Below are 16,740 nucleotides of genomic sequence, written 5' to 3'. Positions count from 1 at the left end.
ACAAAATAAGAACCACGAGGGCACCTACTTGACAGTGTTGACGGCATTAAAAATAATAACCTCCTTCCTGTTCTGGCTATTTGGCTGCGTTTTCTTTTACCTGATCCAAAAACATTCTAAGGATACAGTGGCTCTCATCTTTTGATTTATATATGTCTGTACTTTTTTAAGATTGGTTACCAGAAAGATATGTTACTTTTAAAAGTAAAATATAACAACAAAGACTGAGAGGGAAGAAGGCACACTAGGCCCTGCCTGTCTCATGGGACCAGCAAGGAAAGGTGCCCAAGGTCCTGCTGCAAAGCTGATTCCTGAAGACCTAGTAGGAAGCAGGACGGTTTATTACTAAGAAGGGAATAAACAAAAACCTTGAAGTTATCCTGGACAAATACTGCCTTTTATTCACATTACAAGTACTTAAGGAATGCTACTATGTGCCAAAAACCATTTTAATAGCCTGAAATCCCTGTCCTCATGGAGAAGTGTCCTTAACTATCATGCTGAGCCTCCTAGGCACATCCATGTCTGCACAGCTACCATTCTCTCTAACACTGCCACAGGGAAAACAAATGGTCCAGGGAAATGGTATCCTGAGGCTCTGAGTCCTTCCAGCAACCACCAGTGGAAATAAGCATAATCACAGGAAAAGGGAGCCACAGGACAGGGTGGCACTTGAGGCCTCTGATGGGACCCTGCCCATCTCTCCTGCCTTCTCTCTTGCTGGGGCCCCAAGATCAGCCCTGAATGTTCCTGCTTGTGCTTGCTCTTGCCTCCCAGGGTTTTTTTGTCCTTTTGCTGGAACACAGGTCCTGTCCTAGCTCTCACCCACACATCTAGAACCAGCTGGGGCACCATATGCTCTCCGCAATGCTTCGAGGCCCCATGTTCATCTGTCTGCCCCCACACCTGTGACACCTCATTAGATCTCTAAGGTGGCCTTCCCCTTTGACTGCCTGCTCCTTGAAGAGCAGGAATCTGCTGAGTTCACTGCACTCCCAGTGCCCAGAAAATAGTCGATGCTCAACAAATATGTCTGTGGGATAAGGATATTTGAATCCCCATGGAAAGAGCATTGTCCTAAGAGAGACATCAACCTCGGATCTTGTACCTGTTCTTTCTGGCTGGTAGTGTCATTCTGACCACTTAACTGAACTTTTCAGGCTGTGTCTTCCCTTTTGCAAAAGTAAAGAAAGGTCAATTAGGTCAGGAACACCCCACACGTGCTACCCTTCTCTGCTCTTGTGGCACATTCCTCCACAGAGCCTAAACTTGACCTCAGAATCCCTTTAAACACAACACTTCAAGTTGCCACATCATTCAAACAGGGTTGGCATGTGAAGTGAAATACAACTGGATAATCACAGAGATCTTACTGCCCAAATGCCTGATTCCACTGGACTAATGAAAAGCCCCTGCTCCCATACATGGCACCACCCATTCCCCTCTCAGGGCCTCAGCGTCCTCACCTGTGGAGAAAAAGTCAACAGTCCCTACCTCTGTGAACTTGTCAGCCACCATGTAGCGGACACGCCAGGACTTGTCCTCAGCAGCCTGGCGCAGGGTGGGCATCACCAGGGCTTCCAGATCCTCCTGGGGCAGAAGCTGGGCAATGTTCACACATGCCTCCACTGCCAGCAGCCGCACTGAGTCCTGGGGAGAGGATTGGAGAAGAGAGAGGGCAGCAGAGGCCCTGCTGAGTGCTGAAATACCCTTTTTCAGGTGCAGAGTTCACCAGAGGAAGAGGATGGTGGAGAAGGCTGGCAGGGGCAGAACCCACCTGCTCGTCAGAGGCCAGGTTGGAGAACATGGGGATGATCTCACTCTTGACATTGTCCAGCTCCAGCACCTTGGCAAACTCCCCCAGCTTGGAGGCTGCGGCCCGCCGCACCATGGGGGTGTCATCTGAGCACAGGTTCCGGAAGTACCTGAGAGTCAGGGATGAGGCTCAGGAGGAAGAACCCCTGGGGTCCCAAGACAGGAGGCAGCACAGTGGAGGGGAGTAAGCACAGAATCTGAAGTCATGTAGGGGCTGGGTGACCTTGGGCAAGTGATGATCTCTTGCTGAGTCTTCCCAGACCTTTAAAATGGAGCTGATACTAATAGTGCCTACCCACAGGGTCATTGTGAGGTTTAAATGAGATAATGTGTGTGAGACACTTGGCAGCCATCTGCACATAATAAATCTATAGTCAATGGTCAATGCCAACGATTACATTACGACAGTATACAACTGCCTAACTGAGATGCTGGTCTAGAGCCACTGAAAGGTTTTATTTTTCAGTAGCAATTGATTTAGTTAGAGATGTGTGGGGACTAATGTAAATATCTAAGCATGTGTGTACAGTTGTAAACCAGTATTCTGGAATGAGTAATAGCTCAGGGCCTAGGCTTGATGCTTAACAGTCTGGGGAGTGGTAGAAGAGGCTGAAAACTGAGAAGGTATATCTGCTGAGAGTTCTGGACCTGGCCCGGGCCTGAGATAACATCAGACATCATTTGTTGAGTGTTTTTAAGTGCCAGATTTTGTTCTAAGCACTTGATATGTGATAATTCTTTTAAATCCTCTCAATAACCAATGGGAGGAAAGAACTATCATTAACTTATTTCCTAAATGAGCAAGATGCAGAGCTGGGTAAATTTACACCCAGCCATGTCCAAAGACCACACTCTCGAGGACACAACCTCTCTGATGGGTGCTAAGGCGGGAGTGGGAGCTGGGAGAGCCCTGGGTAGACCTAAAGGGGGCTGGGGCTTTAGAGAAAGGGACCATGTTAAGGGGAGAAGGTTGGGATTTCCAAGGGGGCAGAGGTTGGGGACTCACTGTCGAAGTTCTGCCTTGACAGCACTGGACACTCGGGGATAGCACACGGAGAAGAGGCCACAGGCTGAGGTGCGGGAGGTGAACCAGTCACCACCTGCCAGCCGCTTCACCAGTGGCACGAAATGGGCCTCCAGGTCGGAGGGCGAGTGCTCGTGTGAGATGGCCCGCAAGGACTCCACTGCCTTGTCCCGTACCACTGTCTCCTCCACCGTGGCCAGTGACTCCAGGGGTGGCTGTGGAGAGAACATGAGGTCACTGGACAGCTCCCTCCCCACCATCTCAGCCCTAGAGCCTCATCCTGTGCCCCCTGGTCATTTCCTCCATAAAACCTTCTCTGATCATCCCATCCCAGCCTTCATATCCAGAGTGCCTTCCATGAAGGTTCTTATTTAGGGGTCTTTGAAAGAACTTCGCTGGCAACCAAAAACCTTAAAATTATAAATGTCACTTTCTGAGGAGAGGGCCCCACCTGTCCTTGGCTTCTCAAAGTGCCATCATCATCACTGACTTTGGAACATCTACTTACTATGTGTTCTAAGCAGGCCACTGCGTCACACAATTGTGGGGTGCTCATTCTATCTCACTGAATGCTTTATACAGCAGGTCCTGTTACTGTCTTCACTTTAAAGAGGAAACTGAGGCACAGACAGGCTAAGTAACTTGCCCAAGCTACAAGCCAGAATCTACAACTAGGCCACTCAGCTCTACAGCCTCCAACTGAAGAGTACAGTTGTGGTTTCTGACACGGTTTCAGTGACTATATCAGGACCTCACATTACTGGGGGACCCTGGGATGGTTGTGTTCCTTTACAGACATCTGAGTGGTTCCCCATTGTGTCCCCAGAGCCCATCAGCATTCCTAGCCAGGGCAAGAACTCAGTAATTACTGACCTAATGAAGGGACACTCAATTTATCCCAACAGGCTCAAATAAAGGTGTGAAGGTCTCAGGTCTGAAATCTAACTTAGCCTGACAGGTATTTAAGGCAGAAAGAAATCATAAATAGATATGACTCCAGGGCCCCAGGCAGGTAACAGAAGGAAACGATTAGCAAAGGTGACGGACAGAGGGGTGGGGAACCAAAGGGAGAGACAGGAACTTTGGCAAACTGGAGAGCACATGATCCTGGGAGGACAGCAGCTGCTTCCCAGCTCCATCAACTGCCACTAAGGGTGAACACAGATAGTAAAAAGCAAATCTGGTTTTCCAAAAGCAGCCAAAAACCCCAGAGTCTGATATATGAGAAGTCTCATTTAACAGATGCTACAACACAGATGAACCTTGAAGATGTTGTGCTAGGTGACATAAGCCAGTGGTCATTAAAGAACAAATACTTTATCACTCCACTTACATGAGGTACCTAGAATAGTCAAATGCACAGAGATAGAAAGTAGAACAGTGGTTGTCATGGGCTAGGGGAGGAGAGAACAGAGGGTAAATGCCTAATGGGTATGGAGTTTCAGTCTGGGAAGACGAAAAAGTTCTAGAAATAAACAGATGGTGGTGATGGCTCCACAACATTGTAAATGTACGTAATGCCACTGAACTGTACACTTAAAAATCATTAAAATAGCAAATTTTATGTATATTTTATAATAAAAAACAAAACAAAAACAGGAATTTAAAAAATCTCATTTTAAAAAGGTTCCTTATAACCCCAAGGTCAAGGGTTTGGATCTCCTTACCAGCCAGCTGTCAAAAAAAAAAAAAAAAAGGTTGGCAATGAATGATTCAAAAGAAAAATTTAACGCTATGTAAGCCAGGGGGCCACCAGTGTGGGGCCTCTGTCATAGGACCTCATGTTGTTATAAGGTTTCAGGTTCAGGACTGGTTCATGGGGTGTGGTTGTAGGTTTAGTGATACTGCACTACTGAAGAAACTGAGTTCGTCTTATTCATCTCTGTTCTACTTTTATGTTGGCTGGCACAGAGGAGGCACTGAATCAATACTTGCTGAGTGACTGTAGGTGGTGGAACTTATGGTAATCTGTTATAATGGAGGCCTGGGGGCCAAAGCTGAGCAGTAGTTATGTGACCCAAGGGTCTCTTCAAGGAATGGTTCCCAAAGTGCAGTCCCTGGATGACCCCGTGCAGGATCACCCAGGAAGCCTATCCCAGCATGGACACAAAGAATTAGAACCTCTTAGGGCAAGTTTAAGAAACTTCAAGTGACGCTTTTGCACAGCAAAGACCCAATGATGTAAGCCCTCTCTTGAAGTCAGGAGGGCAGGGGTTCTTATACCTAACGACCACACAGGGGAGGGGAAGAAGTGTAAACTTCCTAAAATCCTGTGTACTTTTATGAGAAGAGGGTATAAAGTTCTCACCAGATTCTCAAAGAGATCCACAATTCACAAAGAGTTAAGAGCTACTGATACATAAAAGATCCTCAAGCTGCAGCTATACAGGTCCCTGTGTAAACAATTCCATTTCACCACTGCAGAGAATAAGGGCCAGGATTAAGACTGACACATCTCTGAGTTCCCACAGCCTGGAGACCTTGCTCAATGTTTGTGGAATGAACAGACTGCACAATAACCTTTTTCCATTTCCCATTACTTGTTGAAATACAAGTTAACTGCCACCTCCGTCAGGAAGTGTTCCTTGACAACTCCCTACCCTATGTAAACCAAGTTAAGTGCCTCCTCTGGGTTCTAAGAGCCCCCATACTTCCCTTGTTTACAGCTCTGGTCAGCCTGTGCAGGAACTAGGAAGACAGTACAGAGGAGTGGTTAAGAATCAGGAGCCTGGGTTAGAATCTGGGCTTTGCCTCTTCCTAGCACTGGCAATTCACATAAACCAGCATATGCCTCAGTTTCCTCACCTGTGAAATGGGGCCAACACCAGCACACAACTGTGTGTAAGGCACTAGGAATGTGCATTGCAGGCTTTGAGTGAGCACCAGCTATTCTGATGTGACTCACCTCTGGGTTCCCAGCACTGCCCAGCCCATAGAGGGCCTTGGGATGTGTCTACTGGCTGATGTGAACATCACGAACATCAGTCTCAGAGGTCATGTGGGACTGCTGCCCAGTAGGAAATGTGGGTTGACTAGGATTTCCCTCACTGAGAATGTTCTGTGGGGAAACACTGGCCTAAGTGGGAGAAGGATCCTTGGGTTCCAGCCCTGGCTCTACAGCAAGCCTGAATCCTGACCCAATCTGTGGGCCCTGGGACCTCTTGTTGAAGCCCTGGGGTTCTTAATGGTGTTTTCTGCTTCTGAGTCCTCTGAGAAGCTGCTAAAAGCTATGATTCTCTCTTCAGAAATTTTAATTGACAAACACTAGGTGCCGCAGACAGTTTCATGAAATTCAAGGGATCCCTTTCAGGCTGGTCCACAGACCTCATCATGTTCATGTTAACAAGATCTGTTTTGTCAAAAATGTATGAAATGACCTTATTTACATAGAATTTTCTGTGTGTATAATACACATAAACCATACACACATGCACAGATGAAAGCTGAGATAACAGAGTTTAATGGTAATTATAAAGTTTCCTTAGACTTAATGCTGTTTGGGAAAAAAAAATTGTTCGAATTCAAGATCCCAACAATTATCAGAAGCACTGCTATTTTATACACCACTAAAACAAAGAGGGGCTGCAGATGTCAAAGTATGAAAACACTGTGTCTTTAGAAACAATGAACTATAGAATTACTGCAGGTCAGGTGGGTGGGTGGGAGGTGGCTGTAGTGGCCCAGGGCTCTGAAGAACAGTGAAAACCAAGGAACTGGGCAACCTCCAAGGCTCATTCTTCCCAGATCACAGCACTAGAGTATTTTCCTGATGAAAACAGGGAGTCCTCCCTTATCTTCCCCCAAACAGCAGTTACTGTTAGTATCAGACCCATCTTTGTGCCCCCAGCTATCAGCCAGCACAGGGACACACGAGCATGCAGTGGGCGCTGGGTGGGGGTGGGGGTGGGGATACCTGGAGAAGAGTCAAATAGACACCTGGAATCCCAGCTCTGCCACTTCCTAGCTGTGCAACTTTGAAATGCTTAACCTCTTGACACTTCAGGTGGCTCATCTATAAAAAGGGAATCCTCCCTACCCCAAAAGGTGGACATGACTCATTATAACAATAATGGCAATTGCAGCTAACATCTGTTAGTACTTACTAAGTGCCAAGTACTATGCTAGGGCTTTTTAAGTCAATTGTAAAGGTAGATTTTAATGACTCCCATTTTTTTTTTTTTTTTAAAGATGACCGGTAGGGGGATCTTAACCCTTGACTTGGTGTTGTCAGCACCACGCTCTCCCAAGTGAGCCAACCAGCCATCCCTATATAGGGATCTGAACCCGTGGCCTTGGTGTTATCTGCACCACACTCTCCCAAGTGAGCCACGGGGTGACTGCTTAATGACTCCCATTTTACAGATGAGAAAGTATAGCACTGAGAAGTTAAGCAATTATCTTACAAGTCACACAGCTAATAAGTAGTAGAACCTAGCCTGCCTCCAAACCCAAAGCCCCATGTGTAGAGTCAGTCCTAGGTGGGACCTGTCATTGGTCAGGTAACAGTCAAACAGCCCGGTAAACAGTAAAGGAAACTATTTTCAGCATTATTGTATTAAATGCCAACTACTGATTTGTTGGATGAAAGTGACTGTCCAAGGCCCATCTGTTTGCGAGGTTATCCCCAGGCTCTCAACATTCTCCCCTCCCTGCCCTGGGCTTTCAGGACCACGGGTCTGACCCCAAGGGGACTTCCCCGCCTTACACTCACCAGCAGGCAGTGCACGTATTCCGGGCCTCCCACCAGAGTAGTGAAGGTTCCCAGCTGTTCCGCCAGAGCCAAGAGGACCTCATCCTCATCATAGATGGTGTCTGTGGGACCAAGACAGCCTCCGTTATAGTCCCACCAAAGCCTGATTCCAGCCCCTCAGTAACCCAAGCTCAGAAGAAGCAAGCTCCATTCTGCTTCCCAAGCTGTCAGCATTCAGTCTCCCTACCTGCCCATCCCCTCCCCACCCTCTACCTGGGCTGGCAAAGAAATAAAGGCACAGGCTGGGGTGGGATGATAGACCCCTAAGTCCCACTTCTGTCCTTTGCTAGATATGCGATACTAGGTGAGTAATACCTCCTCTCTGAGCTCGTTTCTGTACCTCAAAATAGTGCTAATCATCTCTCCCTCTGAGTGAGAGTTACTCCTTAATGGCAATTGAAGTAGGAACAATTAAGATCATGTGTACAGAGTGCAGAGCATGATAAACGGAAGCTTTTATGTTTTTGTTCAGTTCCTATCCTTAGCACTGTTCTCTCTACCAAGAAATTCTTTCTCTTCTGCCTGAGAAATTCCTCTTCATCCTTGGAGACTCGGTTCAGCTACTGCTTCCAGGAAGATTTCCAGGATGCTGCTTAGACCAAGTTAGTCTCCTTCTCTGGGCTCACTCTCTATCTCCCTCCATGCCACCTTTACCAGAGTCCTTATCATAAGCTATGACCACCCGAGCCCAGGACTGGCTCCCTTCTGTGCCCTAGTCCCTTCCAGAGATGAACACAGTTGGAGCTCAATTCTGAAACAATGAATGACTGTATGAAGAGAGAACTAATGCTATGTCCCAATGCCTAAATCCAAAGGCCTTTCTCCTAAAGCTTCACTAAGGTGATGGGAACTGCTGATCTCTGCTGCAGAAGATACTACCATCCCCAGCATCTATTAACATTTAAAATTCCTGAGTTTAAGCTGGGAATATGGCAATCCAGCCAGACTACATTCCCAGGCTCCCTTGCAGCTGGCACAGCCATGTGACCATGCTCTGGCTAATGGGATGTGAGTGGAAGTAGTGGATTCAACTGCTGGGTCACTTTCTCACCACAACTTCTCATTGTGTGTAGTCATCATCATCCCTGTTTTATGGTAGGTTGAAATCCTGCTCTACTGTTGACTGGTTGTGTGGCTACTCACTTCACCTCTCTGAGCCTGCTTTCTCATCCCCCAAATCACAACAGGGCTGTTCTCACTTCACAGGGTTGTTCTGAGACTGAAGGCAAATAAACGCTTCTGTGAAGAGCACAGCCCTTGACCCAGAAAAAGGGTTAGCACCTATTATTCTTCCTTCAGTAAATTTTCACTAGTGTGGCTACATGTACACCACGCTCTCGGGCTCCCTCCCAGCCTGTTTCCCTGGCTCCCTCTGCACACAGTTAAGATCACCCTCCCTGTTTTCTTCGCTTATCTCCTGGAGACTTTATGCATATCCACAGCTTCGACTCTTATTCAACTTCATCTCCAATCCAGACTCCTTTTTCCTGAACTTGAAAAAACATCACAGCAAGGTTAAAGACACATCTCAAAATTACTCTCCTCTAGCTCAGGGAACCTGCATTGAGAGGCCTCTGGAGCAAAACCACAAGGGCAAACCTGAGACTTCTGAGACTACTTTTCATCAGTGTTTACTTGAGTCTTGAAATGGCAGGCTCCTTTACATCCTGACTGCAGACACAGATGACCTGACTCGCTGTGGGAACTACCCACATTTCGCAAATTATAAATAGAAAGACCTGGTCCTTTTAACCCAGTGGGGATATTACTTGTATTATGCGGCTGAATTGTGTACCCACAAAATTCATATGTTGAAGCCCAAACCACCAGTACCTCAGAATGTGACTGTATTTGGAGACAGGGCCTTTAAAGAGGTAATTAAATTAAAATTAGACTACTTGGGTGGGCCCTAGTCCAATGGGACTGGTGTTCCTTATAAGAAGAGGATATTAGGACACCCAGAGAATAGCAGAGATGTGACCATGAGAAAACAAAGCAGCAAGAAGGTGGCCATCTACAAGCCAAGAAGAGAGGCTTGGAACAAATCCTTCCATCACGGTCCTCAGAGGAAACTAACCTTGCTGCTGATCCCTTGAACTTGGAATTCTAGCCATTAGAATGGTGAGGAAATGTTTCTATTGTTTCAGCCACCCATTCTGTGCTATTTTGTCATGGCAGCCCTAACAAACTAATATAACGTGGCAATCTTCCCCTCATAAAACTGATTCTGAATGTAGGTATGACGTCAGAGGGCTTTTATAGCTTATTCTGTCTGAAACAGTACCATCTTTTCTGAAAGACACAGTGGATCTGCCATTTCCTGTTCTGAACATTTTACAAGGGCTTGAATGAAGCCCAAAGCAGAGAAAAATCTGACATTACTCACTACTCCAACAGCTCGAAGAAATCTTTCTCTGAATCACCGGCTCTTATTCAATCTTATGGCTCCCAAACTAATCTGGCCCACCGCAGTTCTTCCCATTTGTATTTTTAATATTATAATATTATATGCCATTCTATAATAAAATGAAGATAAGTTATGTATTAAACTCACTGAATCTTCACAATGACCCTAATAAATATTACATGATTATTACCACTTTACAGACGAGGAAACAAAGTACACCAAGGCAGGACTGAACTGAGCAAGCTGACCCAAGGGTCTTTGCTCTTGGCTGCTGTCTCTCAAGTAGACTTCCTGCCTTTGCCCTTCTCTTGCCCACCCCACACCCTCAACACAAATTCTGTAAGCATGGAAGGTTTATTTTTCTACATCTAAACTCTTCCCTCCAGCAGCTATCTACAATGGCTGACCTGCTTCATCTATTGAATTTAACCTAAATTGTTCCATCTGGTACTTAAGGCCAGCAAAATCCAACCGACCGTCACCCACTCCCGCAAGGCTCTCTTTGTATCTCTCATCCTGGTGAATCACCCAGGTCATCCTTGCCTCTATTTGCTATTTACTCATGCCAGTCCTCCTTACTTGGCTGCCTTCCCCACTACCACACCACAGAATCACCAGTAGCACATGCTGAGCATTTTCTACAGACCAGGCTCTGTGTGGAGCACCTTTAGGTACTACTTGTGTACCCCTTTACAATGAAGGGAACTGAGGGTAAGGGAGGTGGAGTGGCATATCTGGGTTTTCCCAGCAGGGGGGTGGCACAGTTGCTTGTTTCAAACCCAGGTCCCTCCAACTTCTTTTTCTCTGCAACTTCTTAACCACTTTATTATCCTGCCATGCCACCTCCCTTGCCCCAGAAGTTCTCCCTGTCTCAGCATTCTAAAACTTCCAAGTTTCTCCAACAGTTTACCAGCAGAAGCTACTTTGTTTTGGATCATCTGTTCAGAGTCACATGTGTAGATACTTATTCCTTATATGGCATTCAGAGTCAGACACACCTGTGCCCCTTAGTCATTCACTGTGTCACTGTGGGCAAGTCACTGTACCTCTTTAGGCCTCAATTTCCCCCTGTGTCCATATGTGAGAGGGTAACAATCTCGGCCTCCTTCCTCCCCAGGATCATCACTAGATCCAAGTGAGATGATCAGTTATGAAAGAGTTTCATTAGTGATAAAGTACTCTAAATCTCAAGATGTGATTTTAACTAGTATTACGTATAAAGCATAAAGTAGTAATGAGAATAATGATAACAGAAGATTTATTATTAATTGGTGGTCCTGTCTGTGTCAGACATTGTACTAAATTCTTTACATACATCATCACAGACAGCAGTGTTTAGTAACAGTCTAATAGCCAACACTTAAGCAGCACTTACCACGGTTATAAGCACTTTACAGGTATCTTATTTATTCTTCATATTAGGTTATACTACTATGCCCATTTACCCATGAAGAATCAAAGGCGGGCAGGTATGAAATATCTTGTCCAAAGTCACACCCCTAGAAAGTGGAAGAGCTAGGATTTGAAATCAATAGTTGGGACCTGTAGTCTGTGCTATTAATCATTAACCAACGCTGTTGAGCTTGGAACCAGAATAACTAGATAAATATCCCCTCAGTCACCTCCTAACTGTATGACCTCTGGCAAATAAGTGAATAACTTCACTTCTCTATGCCTCAGTTTTCTTATCTATAAAATGGGGACAGTAGTATTATCACTCTTAAGGCAATCTTAATCTTAAAGTTAATCTGCTGTGAGATTAACTCAGTTAATGATGATGGTGACACAGATTTACTGAGTAGAGGCACCATTCTAAACACTACGTGAACTAACTCAATCCTCACAAGAAATGGTTTAGAACACTGCCTGGCACATGGTAAGCATATAATAAATGTTAACAATTATTATTAATATTTAATGCTCACATCACATCAACACTATAGCACATGAATGATCATCCTCACTTTACAGATGAAAAATGTAAGGAATAGTCAAGTAAAGTAACTTGTCTAAAGGCACCAGTTCCTAACTGTTGCAATCCAAACTTGGCTCTGTTTGCTTCTAGAACCTTTTCACCAATGCCTGCCTCCATCATTCCAGACCATTCTCTCAGAGCAGAACTGCATTTCTCCTCCAAATCCCTATCCCCACTCCATGTCTAGCGCCGGGCAGACACTTACAATTTGTTGAATCCACCGTGATGGCTCTCTCTTATCTAGCAGGAATCCCCCCAGTAGTCCCCATTCCATCTGGGTACCAGGAGTCCACCTTGTTACCTGTAAGGAACGGCAGAAGCTCGCTTCGAGTCCTTTCGACTCCGAGGGCCAAGGCAATGGTGGACAGTTTCTTGATGCTGTTGAGGCGAAGCTAATGAGAGAATAAGAAAAGGATGGGAGAATGTTAGAAATCTCAGACTCAAGGGAGTTCTGACAGCTCTGGACCCAGTCAGCCCCCAGAAGCCTTGCTAAGTATGTGTGAAGATGCTTAATAGTAATTTGGCAAACATCTACCAAGAGACTCTGTGACCTTGAGTGAATCATTAGATAGCAACAATGGTTATCAGTGGCAGCAACAAAAAAAAGCAAAAGCATCCTTTGAATCTTACAGAGCCAACACTTACTCAGTTGCACTTTCCAAGACCATGCTGTCTAAAATTATACCACACTTCCCCACCACTCCCTCTCCTCCTCTGATTTATCTCCCTCTCTTGCACTTAGCACCATGTAACATGATGTGTTCTGTACTTTAATAGCAGCAGCCACATTTATAGCATGCTTGCTCTGTGCCAGGTCCTGGGCTAAGCATTCACATCCATAATCTCATTTAATTTTTACAATAACCCTATGACGTCAGAGCTATTATAAGTCCTATTTTACAGAAAGAGAAACAAACTTAGGGAGCAAAAGTCCCTTCTTAGGGTCAGAGAGTTAAAATGGCATGGAGCAGGGATTTAAACCCAGGACTGCTGGCTAACAGTGATGGTAAAAGAAAAAACAATAACCTTCAGTGTTTGTGAATGTGAAAATAGGGTCTTTGCAGATATCTTTAAGTGAAATGTCTCAAGATGAGAACATCCTGAATTGATGTTGGTGTCCTTAGAAGAGACAGAAAAGAAGATACAGAGATATAAAGACAAGAAGACCACGTGAAGACAGAGGGGAGAGATCAAGTAATGCCGAGGGACACCAAGAATTGCCAGCAGCCACCAGAAGTCAGGAGAAAGCAACATGGAATGGATCTCCCTCAGATCCTCCAGAGGGACCAACCCTACCAACACCTTGATTTCAGACTTCCAGCCTCCAGAACTGTGAGAGAATGAATTTGTATTCAGCCACCCAGTATGTGGTGATTTGTTACAGCAGCCATAGAGAACTAATATATTTGGCTAATACACATAACAGACCTCACACTAAGTGTTTACATATTGAGACCTCATTTGATCCTCTCGATCCTAGGGAGGAAAGCATGACTAATTTCTTTTCATCACTGCAGAAACTAAGGCTCAGAGATGTAAAGACACTGGCCGAAGCAAGCCCTGAGAGAGCCTGGGATCCAAATTCAGCTGCTCTGATTGCAGGGCAGGCTGTGAAACCCTCCCCTCTTGTTTCTTCATTTCCACAATAAGCCTCTCCTACCTAGCTCCCAGGGCTGTCGAAAGAATGTAATGAGATCATGCATGTGAGAGTGGGAGGAAACACCCTTGCAAATGAGCAAGGATCACATAGGGGAAATCCTCTCCCTGGAAAGAGAAGCAGAACATGAAGGAACTTGAGGGAGGTGAGAGGCAGGAGCTCCTCAGCCTATTCTTTTTCCCAGGTCCCATGTAACTGATTAGAGGTGTGCAAGTGACTGAGATCCTACATGAGTTGGGTTCTCTGGTCTGGAGGTTTAAGAATCTCTTTGGGATCACAGACAAGGATGAGAATCTGATGAAATGCTATAGGGGTCCCTCCTCAGAAAAAAGGCACAAGCCAAAATTTTCATACAATTGTCACTGGGCTTTTTGGACCACCTGGAATACAGATGGTCCAAAAACTAACCTTCCTGGCAGTAAAAGGAACTCAGGATAAAGTACTACAAGATCTGCAACTTATTTTTAGCCAAAAAATAAAATGTATATATAGAGATAAAAAACTAAATAGGGCAAACACTAACAAATACTGGGTGGTAAATATACAGGTGGTATACACAGGTGGTAAATATACAGGTTCTTACTGTATTACACTAGAGGTCAGTAAAACTTCTATAAATTGCCAGACAGTAAATATTTTCAGCTTCACGGACCACATGGTCTCTGTCCCAACTACTCAACCCTGCCCTTGTGACATAAAAGCAGTTACAGAACAAGAAAATATGTAAAGAAGCAAGCATGGCTGTGTTACAATAAAACTTTACTTGCAAAATCACGCAGTGGGCTGGATTTGGTCCACGGGATGTAGTTTGCTGAGTCTCGTACTAGTCTTTCAGTGCTCTGTATGTTTGAAAATTTTCCTAAGGAAATATTACAGGGAATATTGACCTAGTTGCCTATTTCTTTCTTCTTTGTCCTCTCCAAGTTGCATCTTTGTGTTCTTCTCTCAGCTGGGCTATGAGGAAATGTACACATGGGCCAGGGCCACAAAAGGTGAGCAGCAGCCCTGAGGACAATGAGATGGTGGCAGGGAATAATCATAATAATAATCGTAATGCCAGTAACAATGCCAACGAACATTTACTGATTGTTTACTATGTGCTCGGCAGCATTCCAAGTGCTTGACATGGATAATTAACACATTTAATCCTTGGAAACTATGCTCTGAGGTATTGCTCCTAGAATCCTCATTTCACAAGTGAAGGATACTGACACACAGAGAAACTGTCGCTTGCTGGAAAGCAACGGGGCCACAACCAAAACCAGGCAGTCTGACTCAATTTCAACATCACACTGTCATTTAGGAAAAATGCCCAAAGGGTGAGCCCATAAGAATCGGGCTGCCTCTCCCATGGTGGAGAGCCTCCTTCCTTCCACTGCTGTCCTTGCAGATTCTAGTTTTTTGTTGTTGTTGTTGTTGTCTTTTTTTGTGTCCGGCAACGGATCACAACCCTCAGTGTTGCGCCCGTACCGGACTGGGACCGGCAACGGGATCGCAACCCTCGGTGTTGCGCCCGCACCTCGCTCAGCCAGTGAGCGGGAACCGGTCTATATGTGGGATCCGAACCCTCGGCGGGAGCGCCGCCGCACTCTCAAGCGGCGCACTGTAGCAGTGCGCCACCGGGCCGGCCCGCAGATTCTAGTTTTGGTTTCATTAATAATGACCGCTGGTTTCTTGAACCAGACAGCACTGCGAATGCTCTAGAAAGGTGGCATCAAGTGGTGATTTAGAGCCATGCCATCAAGGTTCAAGGCTAAGCTGTTTACATATTAGCTATGGGATCTTGAGCAATCTTTGCAACTTTCTGAGCCTCAATTTTCTCATCTGTGAAATGGGGATGATGGTAATACCTACCCATAGAGGGTTATCATGAGTACAAAGTGACATACTGCAGGCCACACCCTAACACCAGAGGAACATCAATAATGGATGTTGTGGCAACCTCACCCTATTGATAGCATCCTGATTTTGCTTGGATTACCAAGGATATGTGTGGCAGCTGGCTAGTTGTCCACCAATGTCTCTTTTCCTTTCTTTCACAGTGACAGAACAATAAGAGCACATATTTCCATAGTACTTACTATGCTCCAGGAGCTGTTCTGAACGCTTTAATGTTTTAATTCATTTGATCCTTACAATCCCATTAGAGAAATACAGGATCACCCATCTATGGCAGTGAAAACAAAGGCACAAGGAAATTAAGTAACCTCACACAGCTCACAGTGGCAGAGCCAGGATTTGAACCCAAGCCACCAGGCTCTTAACCAGTACCATAAATTCATTTTTTTTTTTTTTTGGTGGGGGGAGGACGGTGGTGCCATGGACCCCTTTAGCAGATCTAATAATAACCACAATTTTCAAATAGAGGTGACCATAAACAATATATACAACAGTTGAAACAAGACATGAACACAGTCATGATTTACACTGGAGACAGTCATAGGTTTTGCTAACACTATTGATAATATGCTACTGTGATATTATAATTCATAATATAAAAATATATCTATATAATTCATAATAGAAGGAAATTAAATGTTAAGTTAGAGGTTAGTGAAAATAAAGATGTTATTTTTCCCATCCAAATTCATGGACCTGCCTGGGAATTACAGATGAGCCCCAGATTAAGAGCTCCTGCACTGGGCTACACTGCCATTCATAAACCTTGGTTTTCAAGGGCCGGCCCGTGGCTCACTCGGTAGAGTGCGGTGCTGATAACACCAAGGCCGCGGGTTCGGATCCTATATAGGGATGGCCGGTTTGCTCACTGGCTGAGCGTGGTGCTGACAACACCAAGCCAAGGGTTGAGATCCCCTTACCGGTCATCTTTTAAAAAAAAAAAAAATGATAAACCTTGGTTTTCAGCTATGCACATGACCCCCTGGAAAAGACATTTCCAAATCACCTTTGCATCTTGATGTGACTATGACACTAACATCTGGCTAGTGAAATCCAAGCGGAAATGATATGTGCAACTTGTAGGAAATGTCCTTTTGGTGGGATGGGGTCACCCCCTTCTTCACTCCTTCCTGTCTGGAATGAGCCTATAATGACTGGCGCTTCAGCAGCCATTTTGGGGCCTTGAGATAACCGGGGGGGGGGGGGGGGGGGG

At 45.3% G+C, this 16,740-nt stretch overlaps 1 protein-coding gene across 1 annotated transcript in view; it reads right to left on the bottom strand.

Annotated features, from left to right (window-relative positions):
- Nucleotides 1-16,740, bottom strand: part of PPP2R1A (protein phosphatase 2, regulatory subunit A, alpha) — a 45,334-nt gene that overhangs the window by 13,802 nt on the left and 14,792 nt on the right. The window contains exons 2-6 of the mRNA XM_008574636.1: nt 12,273-12,363; nt 7,551-7,651; nt 2,822-3,054; nt 1,778-1,925; nt 1,495-1,650 (exon numbers count right to left, since the gene is read on the bottom strand). Of these exons, the coding sequence (XP_008572858.1) occupies nt 1,495-1,650; nt 1,778-1,925; nt 2,822-3,054; nt 7,551-7,651; nt 12,273-12,363 (729 nt within the window). The remainder of the gene's footprint in view (nt 1-1,494; nt 1,651-1,777; nt 1,926-2,821; nt 3,055-7,550; nt 7,652-12,272; nt 12,364-16,740) is intronic.

Source organism: Galeopterus variegatus, unplaced genomic scaffold (genome assembly GCF_000696425.1).
Source record: "Galeopterus variegatus unplaced genomic scaffold, G_variegatus-3.0.2 Scaffold1078, whole genome shotgun sequence".
Classification (NCBI taxonomy): Eukaryota; Metazoa; Chordata; class Mammalia; order Dermoptera; family Cynocephalidae; genus Galeopterus; species Galeopterus variegatus.
The sequence above is the reverse complement of the archived record's forward strand: the minus strand, read 5'-3'. Positions and strand labels throughout refer to the sequence as shown.